The sequence below is a fragment of the Plectropomus leopardus genome, chromosome 6 (genome assembly GCF_008729295.1).
Source record: "Plectropomus leopardus isolate mb chromosome 6, YSFRI_Pleo_2.0, whole genome shotgun sequence".
Classification (NCBI taxonomy): domain Eukaryota; kingdom Metazoa; phylum Chordata; class Actinopteri; order Perciformes; family Serranidae; genus Plectropomus; species Plectropomus leopardus.
In genome coordinates, this window is record NC_056468.1 from 22,372,773 (window position 1) to 22,396,881 (window position 24,109).

General features: G+C 39.0%; 1 protein-coding gene across 1 annotated transcript in view; it reads left to right on the forward strand.

Annotated features, from left to right (window-relative positions):
- grid2 (glutamate receptor, ionotropic, delta 2) overlaps window positions 1–24,109 on the forward strand; it is a 475,468-nt gene that overhangs the window by 380,628 nt on the left and 70,731 nt on the right. The window contains exon 11 of the mRNA XM_042488775.1: window positions 21,136–21,274. Within this exon, the coding sequence (XP_042344709.1) occupies window positions 21,136–21,274 (139 nt within the window). The remainder of the gene's footprint in view (window positions 1–21,135; window positions 21,275–24,109) is intronic.

The following is a 24,109-nucleotide window of genomic DNA, read 5'->3' on the forward strand; positions in this document are numbered from 1 at the left end:
TACAGTAATGAAGTAGCAGGTTTTTTTTTATCAGGTCACAGTTCAAGAGTCTATTTTTTTTTAGTGTTTTTAGGAAAGTAACATTATTCATGACAGTTCAGTTGTTTGCTCTCATTCCAACTGTGACTACCTAAACTGTGAGATGAGAATAGCTCGTTTTGATGAAACAAATTTGAAATTGTGTAATGGAAGTAAATTAATAAAATGTTTTTCTTTTAATTCAATTGAACCACTTCAAGGGCCAGTAACCTCTTGTCTCCCGACCATAGAACAACAGACAGATTGTGTGTGTCTGTATGTTTTACATCATGTCTGTGTTTGATGATTTTCAGCTGTTATACCGTACAGTAATGTTAGAGCGCTTTTATGATTTCAAGCTGAAAATATTGTAGAATTTCAACCACTGAAAGGTGTTCTTCTCCGATAACATGGCCATCCACTTTGGCATGGTCAGCTGGTCACAGGCATGACAGACTCCGTTTGCTTATGCATTTAGCATTAATTTGATTGGCAGATGAGGGTAACACATTTTTTCACAATTTAGGCACATAATGCCAAATGAATAATACCTATCTGGATATAGAAACAGCTCTTGAACTATCCTAGACTTGATGGTGTTGCACTCAGATTTGTTCCAACAGCTTTGCTGGCATGTGTTGTGCGAAAGAATATGCCAAAAGAAGGCATTCCTGAAAACAAAAAACAGATTACCATTATTTGTAATATGATCTTGTAAAGCTGGTACTTGTATCGAGTTACTCCCTGAAATTAATCACCAGTAAAGTTGCCTTTGTCTGTGGGTAAAGGGAGGTGTGAGCATGGCAAATTGTATGCTATTGGTCTCCAGTACAAAATAAATCAACAAATAAAAAAAATTACAAGAACAGAGGGGAAAACAGTGTTTAGGAGTGTAGGATTTTTTTTACTAGAAGAACAGAGAGCACTTGTGAAAACTATTCTCTGAGGTCTTGCCCGACTACATTTTTTTCACATTACCTCTCCGTTCTCTAGAGATGAGGACCACTTCTCTGCCTAATCAAAAGTAAAATGCAAAATGCAATTATGCTCTCCTAAACTTATCAAAAAAAAGAGAAGAAACTGGGCTCACTTTTAGCCAATCAGAGCATCAACTGCTGTCCATGCCGTTTAACAGAGTTTCCATAATCAATATGGTTCTAAACTCTGTGCTCATAATTCATATCTGCTCTGACAAAATTACTCAGTGTAATAATGGTTGTGAGACAGGGAGAAAATGGGCAAAGGGAAGGCGGGGTGAGGACAAAGAGACAGAGAACAATAGCAGCAAGAAATAAAAGTGAGATAGAGAGAAACTTTTTTGAAACAGCTTAACTTACTGCATTCATTCTTGTGTGTGTGTGCTACAAACAAAACAAGAACCTCCACAGGCTACCTTCAACAAATTCTTAAGCCTGACTCAAAGATACCAGATGAAATAAAAATTGAGCACAAGGTAAACTTATTTTGAAAGATATTCCTTATCGTCCTGTGGTTGTAAAAACCTCAGGTGAAACTATAAAGACACAAACAGACCAAAACTGGCGGATAAACAAGGCAGATACACAAAACCTAGGCTACGCAGGATGTATGACTTCATGGTTAATTTTAGTTGCAGATCTGTGTAAATTGTCACAGTGAGCGTGGACATGCTGCCCTTGAGAAAAGGCGGAGGAAGAGCAGGATGAGATGTTGGAAAGGAGTGACAGAGAGAGGAGGGGGCATGTGGGTTGTGAGATGTGAAATATTGAAAATGACAGTGTTAAAATTGAATATGAGCGACTCAAACACAATCACTATCAAGTGAAAGAGCTTAGAAATAAACGCATACTCACAGAGACAGAGACGTGTGCGCATGAAGACACGCACGCACGCACGCGCGCGCACACACACACACACACACACACACACACACACACACACACACACACACACAGATTGCCCCAGTCAAGGGAAAATTGCTGAGAGAGCCGTCTGTCACAAGTTGCACTCAGAAAGGCACCCATGGTCTTATTGGTTTGATAGAACAAGACACGGCCTGCATGCAGTCACCTATAATGAGACAACAGTACTGTAGCTGCTAGCTGAATTTACTGTGCGTGTGTGTGTGTGGTGGACACACGTGAATGTGTGTGTGTGTGTGTGTGTGTGTCTTTTGGTGAGAAAAACAGAGAGGTTAGAAAGTCCTGGATGTAATCTGAATGACTTTGTCTTGTGTCTGTTTGTTTTGGGCAGTTTTCATCAGGAAGGTTCATAGTTGCTGTAAGTTTTTTTTGTCTAACTTTTTCTACTTCAATCTCTTAAGATTTGCTTTGAGATTCAACATCAGTTTGAGGGGAAACGTATGTTTGTGAACACATTCTTTACAGAATGGGCAGTAACTACAACTCCCCTGTTAGTTTCCTGTTTGATATTCCCCAATGAAGACTATTAGGTTGAGGTATTAAGAAATAGTTTAATCCATCACCACTTTTAAAACAACCTTCAGACATTATGGATTGGCTGTACACTGGTGTGTGAAACATACCCCTTCTGCAGGAGAAGCCCTTACTTTTGCCCTTTAGAAATAAGCATATACACAAAAAATGCCCACACACACTGACACTAACAGGTGCACACACACACACACACACACACACACACACACACACACACACAGACACACACACACACACACACACAGAGCCGTTACTTCCTGTTGGCTGTTGTAACCCTTATACTATACACAGATTGTATTGATCCATATATAAGAGGCGAGCAGGGAAACACAGCCTGTAAATAAGCTCAAAGAAATTTCTGCTGACTCCGTCATTTTGATGTTCCTTTCAACTGTGAAAAGGAAGCAAAAGTGCTGATGAGGCTCGTAGAAAGGAGGAGAGAAGAGGAGAAATGAGTGTTTCTGTAATAAGTCCAATGTCAAGCAATTTCTGCATATGGTACACACACTTATACACACACACACACACATTCAGAGCAGTGCTCTTACACCAGCTATTCTAGGAGGGCATTAGGAAGTTACCACATTAAGCCATACACACATGCATATGCAGACACACACACACAGAAAAAGGGCAGAGGTTTATCACCGGTCTCCACACTTTGGCCCGGTGCAGTCTGGAACTTCCCCGGCTGCTTCACCTCCATTCATTCCAGGGAATAAGAAAAAGCTCTCCAAGGCTAACGCAGCCAGTTTTAATGAATGTTTAAGCAGTGATGCAGTAAGTTGGTCAGAGTGTCTCTGAAGGGCAGGCACATAATCACCCAAGTACATGTGCGTGAGTTAAGAATAATGAGTTTATAATTATGTTGCCAAATATATTTAAAATATATAAATATAAGATACTTTGTACACAAGTCAGTGTAATGAACTGCAATCTGAACTGACATAAATTGAAATTTACAAATCAAATTGACATGTGTATGCTTTGTCACAACTCAATTGCACAAAGGCCTCTGGAAAATGTTGTTATGGCTGTTATGTAAAAGCTACAAAACAGGAGGAAAGCATGCTCAGTCACATTTCTAGGACAAAAGACGAAGACAAATCTTAATTTCCAGACAAGTGGTCTGCTTTGGCACACCACTGACTGTGTATATGAACACCAATATTTGATGCAGGTAATGATAACAGCATAATATTTTTATTAAGCTATTCGAGATAGGCATTTTTCCAAATTCATCATTTTCAGATTAAATTGTGGGATGTGGCGATATTCAGGTTTTAAAAGCATTCTTTGGCCATGTAAACAGAGCATAAAGACCATGCTCCTTAACTGTGGAGTTTATTGTAGCTTGTAACTCACGGTCTCTTGTCTATTTGCAGTCGGCTCTGTGCGTTGTCATGACATGTTTTACACAAACCAACAAGCCAGCAGTTTGTAAGGATGAGCAGAGATGCATGCTCAAAAGTAAAGCTCACATTTCTGGTTGAAAGGAGAAACTCACCTACTTCTAAACCTTTAAAATACTTGGATATCAACAGGTTTTTGGATATGTGCAAATATAGCAACACCAACCTTTTCAAGAAGTTGGTTGAATGAATGAAAAAAGGGAGGTTATTTTCGCAAGTCTGCCACTGGGGGGATACTTTGAAAAAATCCTTTTTGATGTAAAGCAGCAAAATGACTCAAACAGCTCCAGCCCTTCACTTTTTTACACTTTGATGTGATAAAATGTTAGGTTACTCACATTAATTAGAGTTGAGACGACTGTATGTAAACAGGATTATTAGAGGAATATTCATTTTCATTAGTAAGGTAAACAGCTAAATAGGAATATTGTCTTTTTGGAAATAAGGGCAAAAACTGGCCTGCACCCACGTCTTTAAAAGGGTAAGTGTGCCTATAGCGTAATAATTTTGCTTGCCCTGCCAACTAGTGGTGACAACATACTTTTCTCATAACCTGTGCAGCTGTAATGTACTGTTGCATTAAGATACCATATAAATGACAGCTGGGTGTGGTTATGTGTAGTATGTTTTATTTGTGACAACACCCAACTTGCAAAATATGAAACACCTGATGCATATTTTAATAATCCATGTTTAAAGAGACTGACGTGCATGTTTTGGACATCCTCAAAGCTTTCTCACTAATAAGAAATAATCTGTGGACCTGGCCAAGCAGCACAAAACACAATTAGCTTGTAATTGCCAATAAGCCATTCCTCATGGGCTAGATGTTTGGCCTTAACACCACACAAATGGCAGCCAGTGACCAGCACCAGACACTGTAGAGTCTCGCAATAACAAACCATCTGCCTAACCTGTTCATATCTAGCTATTAAGCAACGACGTTTCATTTTTCATTTCACCAAACATGACTGACGAGTCAAACTAAAAACAGAACAATGTACTATGCACAAGATCATATTGCTCTCACCATGACAATCACTCACAATTATCTATTGTTTTTTTCTGATTTGGTAACCTGTAATTTTATTTATTTATTTATTTATTTATTTTGGTGTTGCACCTCGAGATTTTTAGTGACCCCATCTGGCCACCTTTATGACATATTCCCTCTATTGGAATTGCGTATCCTATTGCACCATATATACGCATTTATTCAGAAAATCTGCTGTGGTTAGAGTTAGACAGAAAAAGAGAGTATAATTTATTAATAAATAATATTTGAAAACAGCCCAAACCCAACACTTTTTCAGAAAGCAAAAACCGATGCATCAGACTCCAGTCATTTCCTTCCCTCAGTCTGTGATTGGAGGCACTGGATTCTCAAGTGTGTTGTTTCATGGCTCCAAATGCTGGAGAGATGTGTGTGCCAGTTGTGGTGAGAAGATGAGTGGAGCTGTTTGGGTACAGTATGTTGCTGTCTGTGCACCAGTGACTTTCCCACTGTAGCTCCTTTCCAAAATATCATCATTACAAGCAAAATTTCAAAGCCAACAAGAGAAGGAGAGAGAGAGAGAGAGAGAGAGAGAGAGAGAAAACACCACAGAGAGAGCAAAGCAAACTGCCAGAAAAATCGATTTACAAAGTTGCCTTTTCAAATTAATTTCAATTCTCTGTAAAGGGCCATCAAAACACCACTGAAAAACGTGGCTCCTTTTTGTCCATATGTACTATAAAACATGAACTGCACTATCTTCTATAGGGACAAGGAGAGTGAAATGAAAAAATGTAAAGTGTTATCTTTTTCCCCTGAATACATACACACGTACGGTATATATATGTAGGCATTAGCAGAAGGAGTCTTTTTTTCTATATTGTTCCTCTCGCACACATGCAGACATAGCTGATAACTGCATGGTGAGCACACTCCGAAGCAAAGCTAAGTGGGAGAATAATTTGCATTTCAATCTTTTAATTTGCTCCCTTTTTGTGAAATTGAGCCGACTTCCACGAGCAAACCGCAGTGGGTACAGAACCCCATTTCAGCGTCAGCCCCGAGGGCTATTCTGTACAATTTGAATATCTTTTTTTTTTCCCCCAGTTGAACCCATATTGAAGTTCATACTCTTATTACACACACTGAACTCGTAAGTCATGTTCTGAACGTGTCGACTCTGCAAAGATAGAGTTAAAGACATACTGGACTCAAAATGCAAACTGGCTCTTGTTCTCTGGTCTCTTAAGTGCAGAGTGATGGGAAGCTGAAAATCCAAATAGAGAAGAGACAGAAATTCCTCAGAAGAGACTGCAGCACTTTGTTTACCTCTCTCGTGCATCTTAAATGTACCAAGACAGCTTTCTGCCTTACAAAATGTAGTATTTGTCACAATGTGATATAGTTTGTTGAGGCTTGCTTTTAATCCTTCAAAGTATACTGATGTGGGTAAGGTGACATTTTGCTGAGAAAAACTGCAGCAGAACAAAAAGACATTTGAGACATTGCGTTTTCATCTTCTTGTGATAAGAAGTTTTTCATCAAATGCAATAAATATAGATACAATGACAAAAGACAAATCAGTGGCATATTTGATAAGTTCTGCAGTGAAGCAGTGTTTTTCTAATTGCCATAAAGAGTCACAATGGAGTCAGATTTTCTAACTTTTATGATAACTGTTATCTGCCCTCTCATATAGTTGATATATGATAGTCACTCTGTGTCGATGTAATTGGACTGTTTAGTTGCTTAATTTAGTGACTTTTTTTCATTTTGTCCTTAGTGTTTAGTTGTTGTTGTTGGTTTTTTGTTTTGCTTACTTGGTTAATGCTCATTATCAACATATTGTCTTTTTTCAAAATTTTCCCTAAATCCAAAGAAAGTGGATCTCTAACCTCTGAAATTGCCTCAGCCTTGTGAAAAACAAACACATTTGAAGATTAATAGTATATTTACTCACTTGTAAAGATGCAGTTTGCAGACAAATGCTGACTTGTTTGTGCATTTCCGAGTGTGCAGAGAAATTCGGTTTGTTTTTGTTTTTTTTTTCAGTACATCGTGTATAAGATAGCAAGTGACTAAAAAGTGTAAAATCTGTGTCCTGCAGTAATGATGCGACATGTTTGCACAGCATACAACCAGATCAAACACTTGTTTAACACAGACACACACACACATTTGCACACACACATCGAACAGGGGCCTTATTTAATCCATTTAGATGATCTTTGGTTTGGTCAGTTTGGCTGTTTCTCTCTGACGCTCTCGCCTCCTCACACTCAAATTGGCTCTCGCTTCCCTTTGATCTCTGTATGTTTTCAATTCCCCAAATACTTTATATGCAAAGATTTTGAAACAAAATTTATCTTAAAATGTAAAGGTTTATAACCACCAGTATTGGATATCTGCTTTGTCTTGTATCATGCCATGTTCCTATAATCAGTGTCCAAACCCAGGAAACATTTCTCCCCTTCTCATTCTTCTTATTTCATATAATTGCACACAATCACTTATATCCTCTTAAAACCCAAATCTTAATAGTCCTTCACTGTGTATGCACACCCATGTATATGTGTGTACATACATGTAAAGTTAGATTTATTTATGAAGCGTATTTAAAATCAAAAGATGTTGCCCAAAGTGCTTTACAAAGTGATTAAATAAAACAGAGGCAAGATCAAATAGAAACACAGGTATAACCAAATATGTATCATAGCACAAAATGGCATTACAAAAGCAATAAAATGACATACAAGCAAATAAAAAACAAATGTTGGCCTTTTTGGGTCTTTCATCATGATCATTGAAAAGCTAAGAAATATAGATTGGTCTTGGAGCTTGGAGCTATGCCCATTTTCAGTAATCATACATATTATTTATGTGGTCCAAGACAGTCCAAAATTACTAGTAAATGTAAAAAGCTCTCTGCCAAATGCCAGTTTTCTTTTAAATAAGTGTGTCTGTTTGTATAGTTCGGAGGTTTTTGTTGGTCCCTGAACACAGCAAAAACAAACGATTAAGTTTCACTTTCAGTGCGCCTAACGTTCTGCTGCTCCGTCACTGCCCAGTGTATGCTTTGCACTTTGAGAGTGATATATATTTCAACAGCGCTCCTAATGAATGGTCCAGCTACAAAAATAGAAAATCCATTCGTGGTGGCAGATTTAAACGTGGTGAGCCGCCACAAATGAATGAATGTGTGGGAAAACCTGGAAATGAGAACACTGCTACAGAAAAAAGCTAATGTGGGTGAAAAAAAAGTCTCTGGCTTTGAGAGAGAGCAGCACATGTAGATAAATACTGTTTGAACTTTCCAAGATCATGGAAATAACATATTGGATTATTTCTTATTTAATGTGGTGTTTCCCTTTAAGATGGGTTTAAAAATTCAGTGGAGGGGGAAGATGTAATTGTTGGTGGCAAAATATTCCTACATGCCTCTCGTGTACATACAAGTGCACATGTGTATTCAGTTGCATGTTATTGTGTTAGCGTGTTACTATAGATGGGTGTCTGTATGTAGAGCACGTCATGACAAACCGATCTGGTGTGATTTGTCAACATCAGAGGTGAATCATTGCCAATATGAAAGATTTATCCATTAGTCATGAATATTAATAACTTTATTGAAGCAATCACCATAATACCAAAACTCCTCCAGCACATGTTGTACTTAGTATTAAAGGCTAATAAATTATACACTAAACATTATGGATTTATTCTCTTTATGTGAGCTTTATGGGCACACACAGAGAAATTAAACCGCTCGGATTTGAGAAATGCATAGAGCTCTGCGCCGCTCAGGGACTTCATGTGAAAATTGACTTTGAGTTTTAGTGTATCTGGTGCAATATACTTTACATATTGCACACTGTCCCCATCACATAACAAAATGAAATGAATATGTAAATGATATTGATTTATATGAGCCTTTTGTGCACACACAAGAAATGAAAGTGCTGCATACTTTGTCACCTGAAATATCAACACAGAAGTGTGGAAAAAAATAAAAAAAATCTGAAAAGTTGATTGTGGAATTTTGGTTGCCAAGTTGCTGATTGCAATTTGAGTTTGTTATGCTAAGTGTAATCAAGACCTCTCTTGTCACAATTAAAAAAAATTGGATGACAGTCATAAAACAATCAGTTTAAAACTCATTTTAATTAAGTCCTCTTGCTGTTAGAGAGATAAATGCAATTAGCCAGAAGATGCATGAGCTGAAGACTAACTTTCAAATCAACGTAATCACCTCCTATCAACTTTCTAAGTTGGTACAATACAGTAGAATATATAATTATTTGTCTATTGATTAGTAGATATTGAGAAATGTAACAAACAGAAAAGGAATATAGTATTGTCAACACTATCATTACTTTTCCTCTTCCCTCTCAGTCATTACCGGTTTCCTTGTGATCTTCTTAGATGTGTTTTAGCAGCCTAGAGCAGCTTTTTGTAAAGGTTTTCAGGGTCAGTGAAGGCTCCTGCTTGCTGCTTTTTGCATTGCTGAGAGCTTTTTATTTTTCTTCTCTCTGTGCCCAGAAGGCCCTGAGTTAAAAACTGGACACATCATTGGCGTTTATTCCCATTGTCCAGTGAGATGAACTGAGCATACCTGGTTTGTGTGAAGCTAACATTAGCTCACTTTCATTGTCACCATATAAAGCAGCAACACATATCTGAACAATGTAATCAGCCCCGATGATTTACAGCAGATTGCCAAACTGTCCCTGACTCGTGCTAAACTATGCCTTGAACTGCAGACCATTATTTTGGCAAAGCAGGAGTACCACCAGTGGATGATGCTCCATGGGATTTCTCCTATTTATATCTCGTATCTCCTTGTGTACTATGTGAGAGCAGTCTCTCACCCTCCATCAGAGGCAGACCTACTGCCCTCTGCCTGTCCATTTTTATGCAGATTTGAAGGTACAGATCTGTGAGTTTGCGTCACAGCAAAAAAGCAGTTAAGTTAAGGACAGCTGCATCAGTGGTTACCTATCTACAGTTTTGAAAAAAGATGCAGCAAGCTGCAAAAAGCACTCTGTGTGATCTGGGAAAGATTCAACAGAAAAGCAGTCGGATGCTCTTTGCCTTCTGCCGGTTGTCTGATCGAGACCTAAATGAACACTTTCATTACGTTGTCATTATTTTTCTCTCGGCTTTTAATCATTCCCTTTTGCTATCTCTTCTTAATCCCAACCGTGTATCCGAAACTTTATTAAAAGCAAACATTCCAAAAACACACACATAAAACTTCTTCTGTTTGGTTTGTGCTTATATTCCATCATGTTTTGATGATGGTCTAAGGTTCTTGTAGGAAATCAGAAAGCATACTGGGAATGGAGATACCATTAAGCACATCTCAGAATCGTAAACTTCATGCATCTTAGCTCAAATCCACAACATTACTGGCCTTTTGGATCCTTATAATGGTGGTGCTTGATGGCTTGAAAAAATTGCTAACCACATGGAAAATCCCTCTTCGCTTTGGCTGATAGCCAGGGGTATTAGAGGCGGCCCATGTACAATAGAGAGATTGAAGAGCAGGAGGCAGGAGAGGCACTGGAGGAGGGAGCCATGCACTCCGTCATCCTCCTCCTCCCTTTCTGTTCCCTCATTTTTTCCCTCGTCACCCTGGCCCCAACACCGCTATACGTCTGTCCCGAGTTGTTTATAATCACTTGGACACCGTCAGCCGAGAGTGATTGAAGTGCTGGAGGAGGAATAGATGGTAAAAAAAAATAAATAATTCCTTCAAGTCATCAGACAGTAGAGGGGTATAATCTAAAGCAGTGGAGGTGCTTGCTCAGTGGTGAGATTCGAAGCTTTACAAGAAAGCCACATACATATAAAAACCTCCTGGATGTGCCTGCCGCTCTGCTGGTTTCAAAGCCACACTCATCTGGAGCTACCTTTAACTGCAGCATGTCAACAAGGATTGGGGGGAACGAGGAGAGGGAGGGGGAAGCGAGAGGTGCGGGGAGAAGAAGTGAGAGAGGTAGAGAAATACTGTGAATGTGTTTGATGCAAATGAGTTGGCTCATAGAATAATTTTGTGCTCCAAACCTGCAGGAAAAAACAGCTCCTGTATCTGACTAATTTTTCATCCCTGTTTCCGGCTGTCCCTGTTTATTTCACTCAAAACAAATAAATAACTGTGCGTAGACATGTTTATATGCTCTTTGTGAGCGCGTGCATGTTTGGCTTTGATTCGGTTTGCCTCGTGAAGCCTCTAAATTTGTTGACTCCAAACAAAAAGAAGTTCTTTCATTGTCAGATTATTCAGACTGCCCCCAAAATGTTCCTGTAACAATCAAAGCTCTTTGAGATTCTTTGGCAGTCTGTCCTACAATTTAAAATCATTGGTATTCATGAAGTTATTCTGTAGTTATAATGATTTTTGGTTTATTTTTGCTGGAACCGGAGCTTATGAGTTCACAAACCTGGTTATTACTAATGGTGTGATATAATCAGTGTCATGCACAAACACACACACACGAACACACACACACACTCTATCAAATTCGCACGTTATGTTGCCTGGAGATGCTGGAAAGTGTTAATTACTCATAATTGCAGATATAGGAGATTATGGAATTTGCCAAAGCACAGATAATATGCACTGTTTTGATTTAGATTTAAAAGGAAAATGTGTTTTTCTCAGCTTCAAGTGGCTTCAAGAACTTGAGGGTTATAACTTAAAACAGATTTTCTTGCGCAGAAAACATCTCATTTCTCCAATTTCTGTTTTCTTTCTGCCCCTTTCAGTCAAAGTAGACAAACTAATACAACATGTAACCATGCAGTGTGAGTACTCATGTTTAAATTTTGACTTTGATTAAATAATCTTGTGCTTTGACAATGATGAAGTAGTTCTTTGATGAGACGCTGTTGCTTTGAACAGCCTTCTATCTTTGAATGGTTTGAAAGACCATAGACTTCATGATTTTGTTTTAAGACAGGAGGCTTTGAGAAAAACATCTTTACAGAATTGTGTGTGAAAAGCTTCCTTCAGTGTTTCAGAGAAATCTAAAAAGCCCTGCTGTTTTATAAACTACATTGTTGGCAAAGTAGATTGTGTGAGAATATTTAGACAGTACAAGAAAGTTTCAAACATGCCATAATTGTTTAGAAAAACAAAGTTTTCTGTTTCATTAAATGCCCAGATTCAAAGAGCTTCACTACCATCTTAAAGGACTCTGTTCTCTGACAACACAAAAACAAGTGAAAGCAGCGCTACATTTTTTTAAATTTTCATCACCGTGAAACCTCACCTGTTTACTTGTCCATTTGATACTGTGTGCATGTGCATAACACAAGGTGTGGCAACTACAGGAGATGAAGTAAATATGTTTTGATATAAATATTTAGACTGGAATTAAAATGCAAGTTAATTGTGATTATAGCAAGAACGTAAGTAAAGCAAAGCAGTATGTTTTCAGCTTAAGAATAATTCCTGACTTTTATCAGTGCTATATCTGTCACCCACCACTGCTTTGTATGAAATCCCCTTCCAGGCTTTTTTTATATTAGCATTGTTGTGGTTTTGATGTAGCCTACACAGTCAGTAGCTGTCAGTGACAGCTTTTGTGTGGATCATTGAGTTACAAAATAAAAATATTCAATATTACGCATGAAAAACAACATGACATGACCAGGAATTCAATATCTCAAGAAATGTAAATTCAGCATTAAAAGTCAGCTGCCTTTGGCAGCACGTTGTTTAATGCTCTGTGTTTTTGCGATGCTTCTAGGGCTGAAACAGTACAGAAAAATAATCAAATTAAGATCTTTTAGCTTAATGCTGTGATTGCTATTCAGAATGCAGTTTGAAAAAAAATTGAAATAAATCACTCAGTAGTATGACCAACACAACACTGGATACATTCAGCATATATACTGTTCTTTCATGCAGGCCAGGCCTGTGTGTTTTCATGAAATACGATGAATCAATGCATGAATATAATCGAACATAATAGACATAATAGAATATTAGAACTTGTAACTCTAAGCCCTGTAAACATGTAATATAATCATCATAACTCAAATAAATCTGAAAAATAACAACAAAGTGCCACAGAACAGCAGGCCTGCTGTGTGAGCATTAATATCTGAAAAATAAATATCATTATAAATGATCCTCAGTCAGTTTTGTAACAAATCACACTAATGTGCACACTGACTCATAAACATGCTGTTAACCATTCCTGTTCCAGACTGTGCTCTGAATTGCAGCATTTATTCATGGACAAGCTGAAACCTGCACTGTACGTTAAATACAACTCGACTGCTTTACTGTTAATTTCTCCTGTGCTCTGCTCAGCAACACCTATCTGCTCTGACCGCATCCACCATCGTCACTCTTTCTTTTGCTCGACCACACCTTGCTAATCACACACTGCACACTGAGCTATGCTAATCTTAAAACCATGTAATGTGTAAACACGTGGACTGCATTTAAACCTTGCCTCGGCCATTTTCTCACAGTACGACTGCGAGCAGCAAAGCTCGAGCATAGTTGTTTTCATCATTAACGCTCATTTGCATTTGTCATGTGGAGGACACGGCAGCATGTGTGCACGTGTAGCACACAGGGTCAGCTGTTCACGACTGTCCAGTTATTATTTTATTTATTTTTTGTAGCTTTTGCCATTTGAAAACTGTGTTTTATTTGATCTCAATGTCAGTGTGAATGTGATTATTAACCCTAGTTACTTCTGTTATTCTCTTTTTTGGAAAGGCCAACCTAGTCAACTACTGCTGTGATAGGTACAGCTGTTCAAAAACCATAAGATGGCTAATACCGTTGACAGACAGGCATGTAATTTTTATTCCATTTCATCCAACTGTTATTATGCCTAATGGCAGCTGGAGTCCGTACATGACTTTGTGATTCAGCTTTTAAAACAGAGACGTATTCTCTCTTAATGTCATCGAAAAATGTCAAATCTTTTTTTTACCTTCAACATCATCAATGCTTAGTTCCCTGACCCAGTGCAGCACTCCCTATTTTTTCTTCAATTTCAAATATTTTTCACATTTCTACTTCTGATTTGTACTTTATGTTACACCAACGCTATGGTCCTGCCCTCACAGAGACCAGCTCTGCAAGTGGGTTTTCACCTGTTTGTTGTAAATCTACCACTGTACCACTCTGCAAAAAATGTCCTACAGCAAGATACTTTCCAGGGCTGTGAAAGAATAAAATTGTCCAAATTGTAGGGAAAAAAAGTTACATCATTTTGTGGCAAGATTGCAGTGATTCCAACTGGGAGCTGACATTAGCTGAACATATTCCAGCTCTCCTTTCCTCGTTTAAAAAGCTCTAATGAACTCCTCTGGTCTTCTTTCATCCAAGAAAAACTGGAGTGTGATGCTGTAACTTTGAAGAGGAGCCTCAGAACAGTTGGCAACGGGAATGTAGATTTTAAAAAATGATTGAACGTTTGATAGAAGTGGATTTCCAGAGTGTGTGGACAGACACCGTGAATTCTCCTCACTGTCTAAAGTTGTAGAGAGGAAAGCAGAGAGCGAAGGAGAGATTGATTATTAAAAAATGCTGCTGCTGTTGTGAGAAGAGCCACACATCTACACAAGCACCTCTCACCACACTCCAGAAAAATAAACTTGTGACTGAAGGTGCTTGTTTACATTGACAGAATGCAGTGAAGGGTGAAGTGGTCTTTGTCTGTAGGCCGTGCAGAGTAGCAGACTTAGTCCTTGTCCAGCCACTTGTTCTAGCACTTGACCCTCTTTGACTCATTTACACTGAAATGTGGATGTTTTCCTGATAGAGATTCTTCTTTCCTGGTAGAGAAACTTCTCTGTGAGGCTGCCATATTCCTCTTTTGTTTCCATGCAGATTTTCTGTCAAAACACCTATATATAACACAACACTGGCTGTATTTAAAGTCAGATCAGAAGTTGGTTACTGTGTTATGGCCTCATGTTTCAGTGTTGTAATTATAGTTAAAACTGTAATTATCAACAAATTGACTTGAAAGATGCAAAAGTGATTTATGCTTCCAGAATGGAGGCAGCTAACAACAAAAGTATCTTATACATTCACTCATGTTATATGTTATACTCCCCTTTTTCATGTTGTAGCTGGTGATCAGGTTATACAAAAATGAATTAATGCTGATGCCATTATTTCTAGGGAGGCGCAATAATACAGGCACATTATTTGTATTGGCCGATATTGGCTTTAAAATGAACTACTGGAATTGGAAAACATGCTTTTTTTATTGCAAAATGAATGAATATTACATGCTTTGAGAAGCATGGGGCTTGTCTTTCGAAGAGCTCATATTGTTGCAGTCTGGACTGCTCGCCAGTGGTGTTGTGGTTGTAAATGAGGTGGGTGTATTACTTTGTAGATTATTGAGGAAAAAGTGGGCACACTCTCCTGTGTATTCCAATGGATTTTTGGCAGATTTTTGCATATACTGTAAATGGCCAGAAGGAGAGGTGAGTATACCCTCCACTAAACCACAGCTGCTCACATTTTTATTTCTGCATCATCTGTACATTATTCTGGCATTGCATGCACAAAATCAACATAAAAGGCATAACCAACAAAATGATTAATGCGTAATGATAGTTTATTGTTGCTGTAATGCTCTGCCATTTCTTTACCTAGAGATGCTAGTATTCAAAACATAAAGTTCAAGACATAGACTGTTACACACACATCAAATTAAACTAATTAATTAAAGTACAACATAGTGGGACTTTTAGTTCCTCATAATACAATGTAAAATATATCATTAGCACGCTGAGGGTTCATTACTCTCAGTCATCTAGTAGAAGATACAAAGACACCACTGACCGCGATGACTTACCCTAAACAAGTGCACACTCAACTCAAAGACCAAAAAAGTAACAAAGTCATCAAATGTCTCACAAATGCCACTAGAAACGTAGCTTGTCACAACTTGTTCCACTTTCTTCAAAAAATGTCTTAGCCTTTCACCCCATCAGATTTAGTGCATGCATACACACAGAATCAAGGGCATTTGGCCCAATTATGTTCTTCTCTGATTAGATTGTCCCAAAACTGAGGGATGAGGGTCATATACGTTCCTCGTATATCTGAGGAATAGGAGTTTTGCTAGATATTTGTACAGCTTCCTAAAAAAGCAGATCAGTTACAATTAGGACACGTGTAATGATCTCAATAATAAGTTTTTATCATATAAACCATGTTACCATAATACCTGTATTACAGTTATTTGTTTGAAGCAAGTTAGTTCAGATTAAACTTGAACAAAATTGTAGTTTCTCTATATTGCAAGATTTTATTATAACTAATCATGTTTTTCTGCTCTTTTTCCAGTCCGTTAGTCATCCGCTCAAAGTATTCTGGATTATCTTTCTCTTGGCTTTTATTCTTCTCCTTGTTCCCTTTTTCCTTGGGACTCAGTGACACACTCATCTGTGTTTTGTGTGTTCATTTAGCTACATGAGCCAAAAGGCAGGAAGATAGGAGATGAGAATTAAACCAGAGATAGAGAGAATGTCTGAGAGAATCTTTTAATAAGAACAGAGAGGATTAGAAAGAGGTGGAAGGACTAATTAGCCAAACTGCTTAGCAGCAGGAGTGGGAGACTGCAGCCTGTGTAGCTGTGTAGTGGTACCGGGCAGCTCTCAGATTTTTGGAACTTTATTAATGTTAAACCCAGCGTTACTAAGAAAAGACTTAAAGGCGAAACAATATGGCGTTAAAATAAAATAAAAAATTAAAAAAATAAAATGACTTAATGCGTCCTGGAATTAAGGAAATATACTTTAAAAATATAAAACACGGCATATACTTGCAAAATGTTTTGCAATGAAACGGCGCATTTAATTTTGATTTAGAGCCCCTATTTCGAATGGAATCGGACGAAATAGAGAAACACTGTTTGCCTGCAGCTACAGGGGAACACAGGAGAGAATGAAAGGGGAAACATAGAGAGACATGGTGGTGAGATTGGAGAGCTATATCGAGGGGACACAATAGGGTGCCTTTGAAGCTGCCAAGCTGACATCCACAAAAGCTGCTTCATGCTAGCAATGCCTCCTCTGAAATTCATAAACATGCACACATGCAGATGGCGACACACACACCTTCTTACCTTTGACAAGAGTTTTTCAGGAATGCAACCATAGGAACACTTGAAAGGTGCCTTGAAGAACGCCTTGAACAGAAGCTCTTTTCTTCTAAGTCCTGCAGAGAAAAGTCAGCATTGGCTTTGTTTCATAGTCCTGGTTAGCTTCATTGAAAGAATCCCTACAGAAGAACAGTTAACTTATTCAAACAGTGATTTTACTCGGTTGTCAACACAATCAGCAGCCCCCCAAAGTCAACATGATCACTTTTTAGTGATTATCACTGTCAGTTGAAACCAAGCGGTCACCCCCAGGGCTGAAAAATGAAGCCAACACAGAAGTGCCAAAAACTCTTGTTCCATGAAAAGACTATTTGAGGCTGACTCCAAAAGTGAGTCAACCTCCATGTTAAAATACCCAACTTTACAACAGAAATTAAAATTTTTAGGACTGCCCCTTCAAAGTGATTCGAATCATCAGTCGGAGACCTCTTATTCAACTGAAATTGCTTCAAGTTAAGTAGTCTTTTTTTGCCGGTGCAGTGTATTTGTGGGGATGTTTTGGTCCCCAGATTTTGTTGCGGAGTGAGCGCTCTGGACCTTCATGCTAATCTTTCATACAAAACACTGGTAACATGCAGGCAGTGAGTGACACGGAAGAGATACTTGGCACAGAGCCAGAGAGACTGCTCCTCCGCTTAGAAGTGGTGAGATTACTGCTCACAGTAAGTTATTAGGCTGCAGTCTCTGGCTTTTGTTTGATATCTAGCGTTGGCAGAAAAATGCTGACCCATTGTCTGAATACAATATAGTGTTTTGAAAGATTGCTCATGTTTCTGCACTTGCCAGGAAAAAAGATGTTGCACTTGTGTCAATGAGCAGCAGTATTGTCATCAAGTCGAAGTAGAAGCAGACTTGAGAGTATATCACTGACAGCAGGGAACCTGTGTGTGTGTGTGTGTGTGTGTGTGTGTGTGTGTGTGTGTGTGTGTTTGTGTGTAAGGTACAAACCAAGTTGGTGAGATAACAACTGCAAGACATCATTGATGTAACTTAGATAAACAAGAAATACGTTTTACTAAAGTCTTCAATATCAATAACAGAAGCGTTAACGCCAGACCTTATCGAATGGCATTGGGGCCCATTTAATACTCGGTTTCGGTACCCATCCCTACATAGTCCGGACTCAATTGCTCACCAGCTTGATGGGTTCATTGACTGGCTGTATTCCTCCTCAGTGGTGACATCCATCTGGGTGTGTTCTCCCGTCTGAAAGATGGCTTTCAATAGCACAGTATAAAGGATGCTTCCAGTGATACAGTACACTCAAGTATGAGTACTGATGCACTGAAAGTACCCAGTTTATACAATGTTTTAATACATCAGTGATGCGTGACTGTAGATGCACAAATATTTAATGTCCTGTACTTAATAAGAGGGTGATGTCACTGCAGCACCATAGTGGATATTTAGTTTTAATTTTCCACACAGCAGTCCACTGGGCCAGCTCTCCCCATGAGAATTCAGTCTTTTCGTGATGTTGTCGATGTGTCACATAAATGGCCAGTAGTTGTTAGTGACGCTTGAAAGGTAAATACCAAAAACTACCTGTGCTTTTTGTTAACTAAGATGAGCGTCGAGTGAGACAGACACTGACAGCATGAGAGGAACTTAAATTATTGTACACCTTAGTATTTTAGCAACATTTTAAAAGCTGATGTCTAGGTCCGTAGCAAAGTACGTGTCTGACATTTCGTCCCCTTTAAAATCAATGCCAGGCCAGTCTTCAAATAGACAGTGTCAAGAGCCTTTTCATCCCACGTCTCAGTGTTAAGTTAGTTTTATTGAGCTTCATGAATCCAAGTTTATATATCTTACTAGGATGTTACCTCCGTCTCTCCTCATCTGACTCTCTCCCTCACACACGCACAACCTATTCAAAGAGACTGCTGCTGTTGATCTTGATTGGATTTTGACATTGTCCAGAGATGGAGAGAACTGTAAAGTATCAAAAAGAAACCCAACAAAAGTCTGGCTACCCTCAGATTTTGGGACATTCAGATGTCAGAACTCCACAGAGTCATTTTCCCAGCTGTATTAAATATTCTATAAAATCACTTGTGCAGCCAGAAATCAACATGAAAATTTTTCTGAGACTCGACAATAGCTTTTTTTCTGGTAACTTAATCGGTCTTCCATGGATATTGCTAGCATGAAGCCCAAAATCCCCAAATACCTTCCGCGGGTGGAATGATTCACAAAGGTCATGTTTTAAAAGCTGTTGAAGTCCAAGATACTGCAGTCACGGTTTGGCATATATTGGACACTTTTGGCAGCCTATGTTATGAGAAAAAAAGCATCTCTGCCCGCCGGTTGCATTTATTCCTGGAAAAGATTCAATTCATCTTCCTGCTGGCATATTCACAGTAATTTCTCATGAATAGTAAACTGCATGAACTCTATCAAAACTATTATTTACATATTTATTATATTTTAATTAATTGCCTGTATTCTGTGTTTTTTCTCTGAAACCTATTTGTTGCAAAGGCAGATACTTTGTATTATGTTCTATGTGTATACAAACATTAGAAAGAAATACACACAAAACATAAACTCACAACTTAATAGAATACACCTAAACATTGTAGGTTTTTATCCACATTTGAACTTGCTTTTTTTCTGTTATTTTTCGATTTGTCTTCAGTTCAAGAGATGCCAATCTTGGTGAGAATACCTGATAAAGAAAAAAAATGGCACATTAAATGAAAAGAAGGATTTCATAACCTCAGTGCTGTACATGTGCCTCTGCAGGGAAAACACTCAAACAACCATGAAGCGCAACACATTTTAAAAGCACACCCCAGGGTTCCTTAAAAGCATGCAGCATCAACGGTAAGCAACATGGAAGTAAAGACACGTGCATTCACATAAAGCAATTATTTCAACTGAATACGTAGTGTACAGTACCATACATTACTATGCCATCAGGCTCCTGATAAAGCTTCATGTCAACAGCAAATGTATTGCCTGAAGAAAACAGATACAGTAAACCCAAAGAGAACGTGAGAGACATAACATATTTGAATTAAATCAAATGTTATATGAGATGCAGAAATATCTTTGAAAAGACTATGGCAGAAGCAGGAAAACAGCAGAGAAAGAGAAAGGGCTCAAAATCAAATGAACATGGGATTACGTATGTATGATATGTTAATGAGTCTGGACTGGGGGAAGTGGGAGCGAGGAGAGCGCCATCAGTTGGTCTGAGCCAACGCTACAATGGTCCCCTGCTACAAGGATGAATGAGGCTAATTTCTAACGGGTCTCAATAAAGGCAGTGAGGAAGAGCTCACTGGCTGCAAATTAAACATTTCTCTGTGCGTCTCAGTGTATGTGTATGATTAGCACAATAGAAAAGCCAAAGATAAATGTGAGCTATTTTCTTTCGTGGTAAATACACAAATGATTTTTTTTTTTGCAATGAGCAGGGTTAGAGTGACAGCCTTCTTCAAAGTTCACAGAAAGCCAAGGCATTTAGCTTTTTAGTGTAGCACAACATGATTTCAGAGCACAAAGCCACAAAAGCTCTGTACAACACAAGACGGGGATAAAGAGGTTTTATACATGAAGACGGACAAGCCACTTTTCATTGTAACATGCTCCAGGCAGCATTAGATCGTAATGGGAAAGCCTGACAAGCATTTACACATTCTTTTCAGATTGATCAAGACGTTCTTCAAGATAATTTATTGCGATGGCACGTTACATTTTTCAGCTTCTATCCAAACAGTAATGCCTGCCGGCGTTTTTAGAGTTATTGTATATTAAGACATTTCCAGGGAGCTGCAGACAGTATGCACAGGCCACCTTTACCTCAATATATAAATGTTATCTATTTCAAAGATGTAGCAAAGATGTGTGATTTTGATGTCTCTCTAAAAGAGCATAGATTGAATTCTCTGCAGTGTATCCCACTTTATGCCGCCATGTGAAAATCAGATCTGTGCCAGAGCATCAGATCAGATCTGTTAATCCGAACATAATCTTCCAGGATGCGCTCTGCTGTTTTAACAGCTTTTCCTCCTGCAGCTAAGAGTTGCTTGTATGCGTTGATGAGATGCCTTTTCTATCTTTTTGTCTGTGACTAAGCATTTGTTTAAATGTCTTTCTTTATGCCGTTCTAGGTGGAGAGGTTCCCTACACCACTCTCGCTACGAGGATGATGATGGGCGTTTGGTGGATGTTTGCTCTTATTGTCATCTCCTCGTACACGGCGAACTTGGCAGCCTTTCTCACCATCTCACGCATAGAGAACTCTATACAGTAAGTATTCAGTAGATTCTGTCCTCTGTGGCCGCAACCATGCTGGCTTCAAGTGTTGGTTCTGTGGCTTTAATTTCTAGAAAAAACTGTGTTTCAACAGTGATACAAGACTTGAGATCCTTCAGAGGCCCAGTGTGTAAGATTTAGGGGGATTTAGTTGCATCTAATGTTTTTTTTACCCACAGCCAAATTATCTGCGGAAATTACCTGCAGAGATCTCTTCCTCTCCAAAACAAATGAATGTGATTTAAACTGGTAAAAACACCTCAATTTAGCAGTTTCACTTTACAAATCAATGTTTTTCCTACGCTGTTCAACAAGTCACACACAAGCCTTAAGCTCAGCACCTCCTAATGAATGGTCACTTTTTTCTTTTTCGTTTTTTTTTCTTTTGTTTTCCTGATTGAGTGACCTTTTTTCAGACATTAGGGGGTTTTACTGGGTGTCAGATTATCCACAGAGGTCTCCTCCTTTCCAAAACAAACAGGCTCTGTGATTTAAACCAGTAAAAACAGCAATAAATAAATAAAATAAAATAATGAATAAAAACTTTTCCAAAACTGCTTGAAACTGTGAAGGGGGCTGCTGACAACGGTGGCCAACGCAAAACATGTGAATGCCCCTTATCTGGAGTCAGTGTTTGGTTTGTCCACTCTGGGCTACTTTAAAGTCACGGCTGTGCAACATGAAAATCTCTGAGGACACTGGCCCTTTAACTATATTTATTAAATTTAGTTTAGTTTACTTTAAAGCTGTGTGTCGCATCTACACAAATGCACAAGCACAATGCAATTATGCACACACACGCACACACACACACAAACACAAACACACTTAAGCTTACTCACACCTAGTTTGTGTGTAGCTGTGTGTGCATGACAAATTGTTTCTAACACACAGAGACACACTGCAGTCTTCCCTAGTGTGCTTGATTATTGCTCGGGGTGGAAATCCATTCTACCAGGCAGGTGTAATGTACGAGAGGCAACACACACACACTCACACACATACACAATTACTTCCCTATCCTTTCCATCCCTCCCCCTCCTTCACACCATCGTAGGATAGTAATTTCCTGTCTGCCTCAAGTTTGGATCTGTCACTGCGTGTGTGTGTGTGTGTGTGTGTGTGTGTGTGTGTGTGTGTGTGTGTGTGTGTGTGTGTGTGTGTGTGTGTGTGTGTGTGTGTGTGTGTGTGTTTCCATTGATGAAGATACGGAGAAAGAAACACAGAGAGAGAGAGAGGGGCCAAGTGTAAAAGAGAGTAAGAAGAGAGTGTTTTTGCATGTTCCTCTCAGGTTGGGGCAGAGAATATATGTCAGGGCAACTCACAAAGCCCTCAACTCTCATTTAGCCCCAGCACTCACACACTTACACACACATTATTTTCCTAAGCTCTGTGCCCTCTGTTTATCTATCCTGGTGATAATATGTTTGCTTGCTTCTCTCCTGGTGGCACAAGGAAACGCTCATCTCTCATTGGACTAATCAGCATGCCGAAGCATCCGCTATGCCCGGCAGTGCCACAGTTAATTGTGCTTGGCTTTGGAATAAACAACATTTATTTCTCTAAATCTCATCACTATCTGTCTCTTAATTTGTTTCTGTCAGTTTGTCTCTCCGTCGTTCTCGTTCTCCCTCTCTTTTCTGTCTATGGCAGACCTCCTCCTTTATTCTAAACTATACTTTTGTCTCCCCTCTTCTCTCTCTCTCTCTCTCTATTTTTCCACTTTTTTCAAACTCCCTCTGTCTAGTCCCTTTGAAAATGTGTAGAAAGAACCACTTTTCGTATTTGCTTTTTTGTCTATTCTTTGTTGTTTTTTCACATAAGTTTGCTGTCATTAATGAGTGCTTCTCATTTTACCGCTTCATTCAGCAACCATTGAGCTAATTAAGGATTTCCATAAATTTTAATGCATTATCTTTAATGCGCTGACTCTTCTGGGGTCATTAGTGGCATAATTGCCACCTAAACAGCAGCACCCACATGGCCTTGGGTCTCCAAGGTGGCTGAGTGGGTGCTGAGAGGGAACACACCCAAAACAAACTGAAAGGAATCGTAAAGCATAACAAAAACTTTAATGGAGAGATGAAGAGAGAAGCCGAGCGTGGAGAAATGGAGGATTGTGATGTTGTGATTAGCGTGCACTTTTATCTGATGAATACTTGATTAACATATTAGGCAGATGGAACGAGAGCAAATGGTTTTGTGACTGACTGATTGAGAGAGTGAATTTGTTAAGTATGGAAAATGCGCAGACAGGAAAGAAAGAGAAGGCTGGGGAAGGATGGAGGCAACGCTCGTCTCTGTGTCTCAGTGAGCCGTCAGGACAGACAGGGTTTTTAAGTATTAATGCCCTTGTTTCATCCTGGAAATGAAATAACAAGTGAACGTTCAGAACCCTCTCTGGACTATTTCACGCTTGGATGTTTTCCCTCAATTTCAGCGTGAATCCTTTAGGAAAACAGTGAGGGATGGAGGAGGAGAGTGGCAAAGAGAGGGAGCAAGAGAGCAACATACAAGGAGAGAGACAAAATGCTATAAATGTTACAAAGAGGGGAATGTGTGGAAGAAAGGATGAGACAGATTAAGACAAAAAAGAGGGAGGAGAGAAGCTGGGAAAGAGTGTGGAAAAACGAGAGTGGAGAGTGGCATGGAAGCAGAGGGGGGGGAGAGTTTGGGTAGTGGTGATGAGTTAGAATGAGAAATGGATTTTGGAGGGGGAAAAATGTGAGAAAAGAGGTGGCACCTGTTGAGAGAGGAAGGAGTTGAAGCAGAAGAATCAGTCAGGATGGAAAGATTGAAAGAGGGACGAAGGGATTTAGGGTAAAAAGC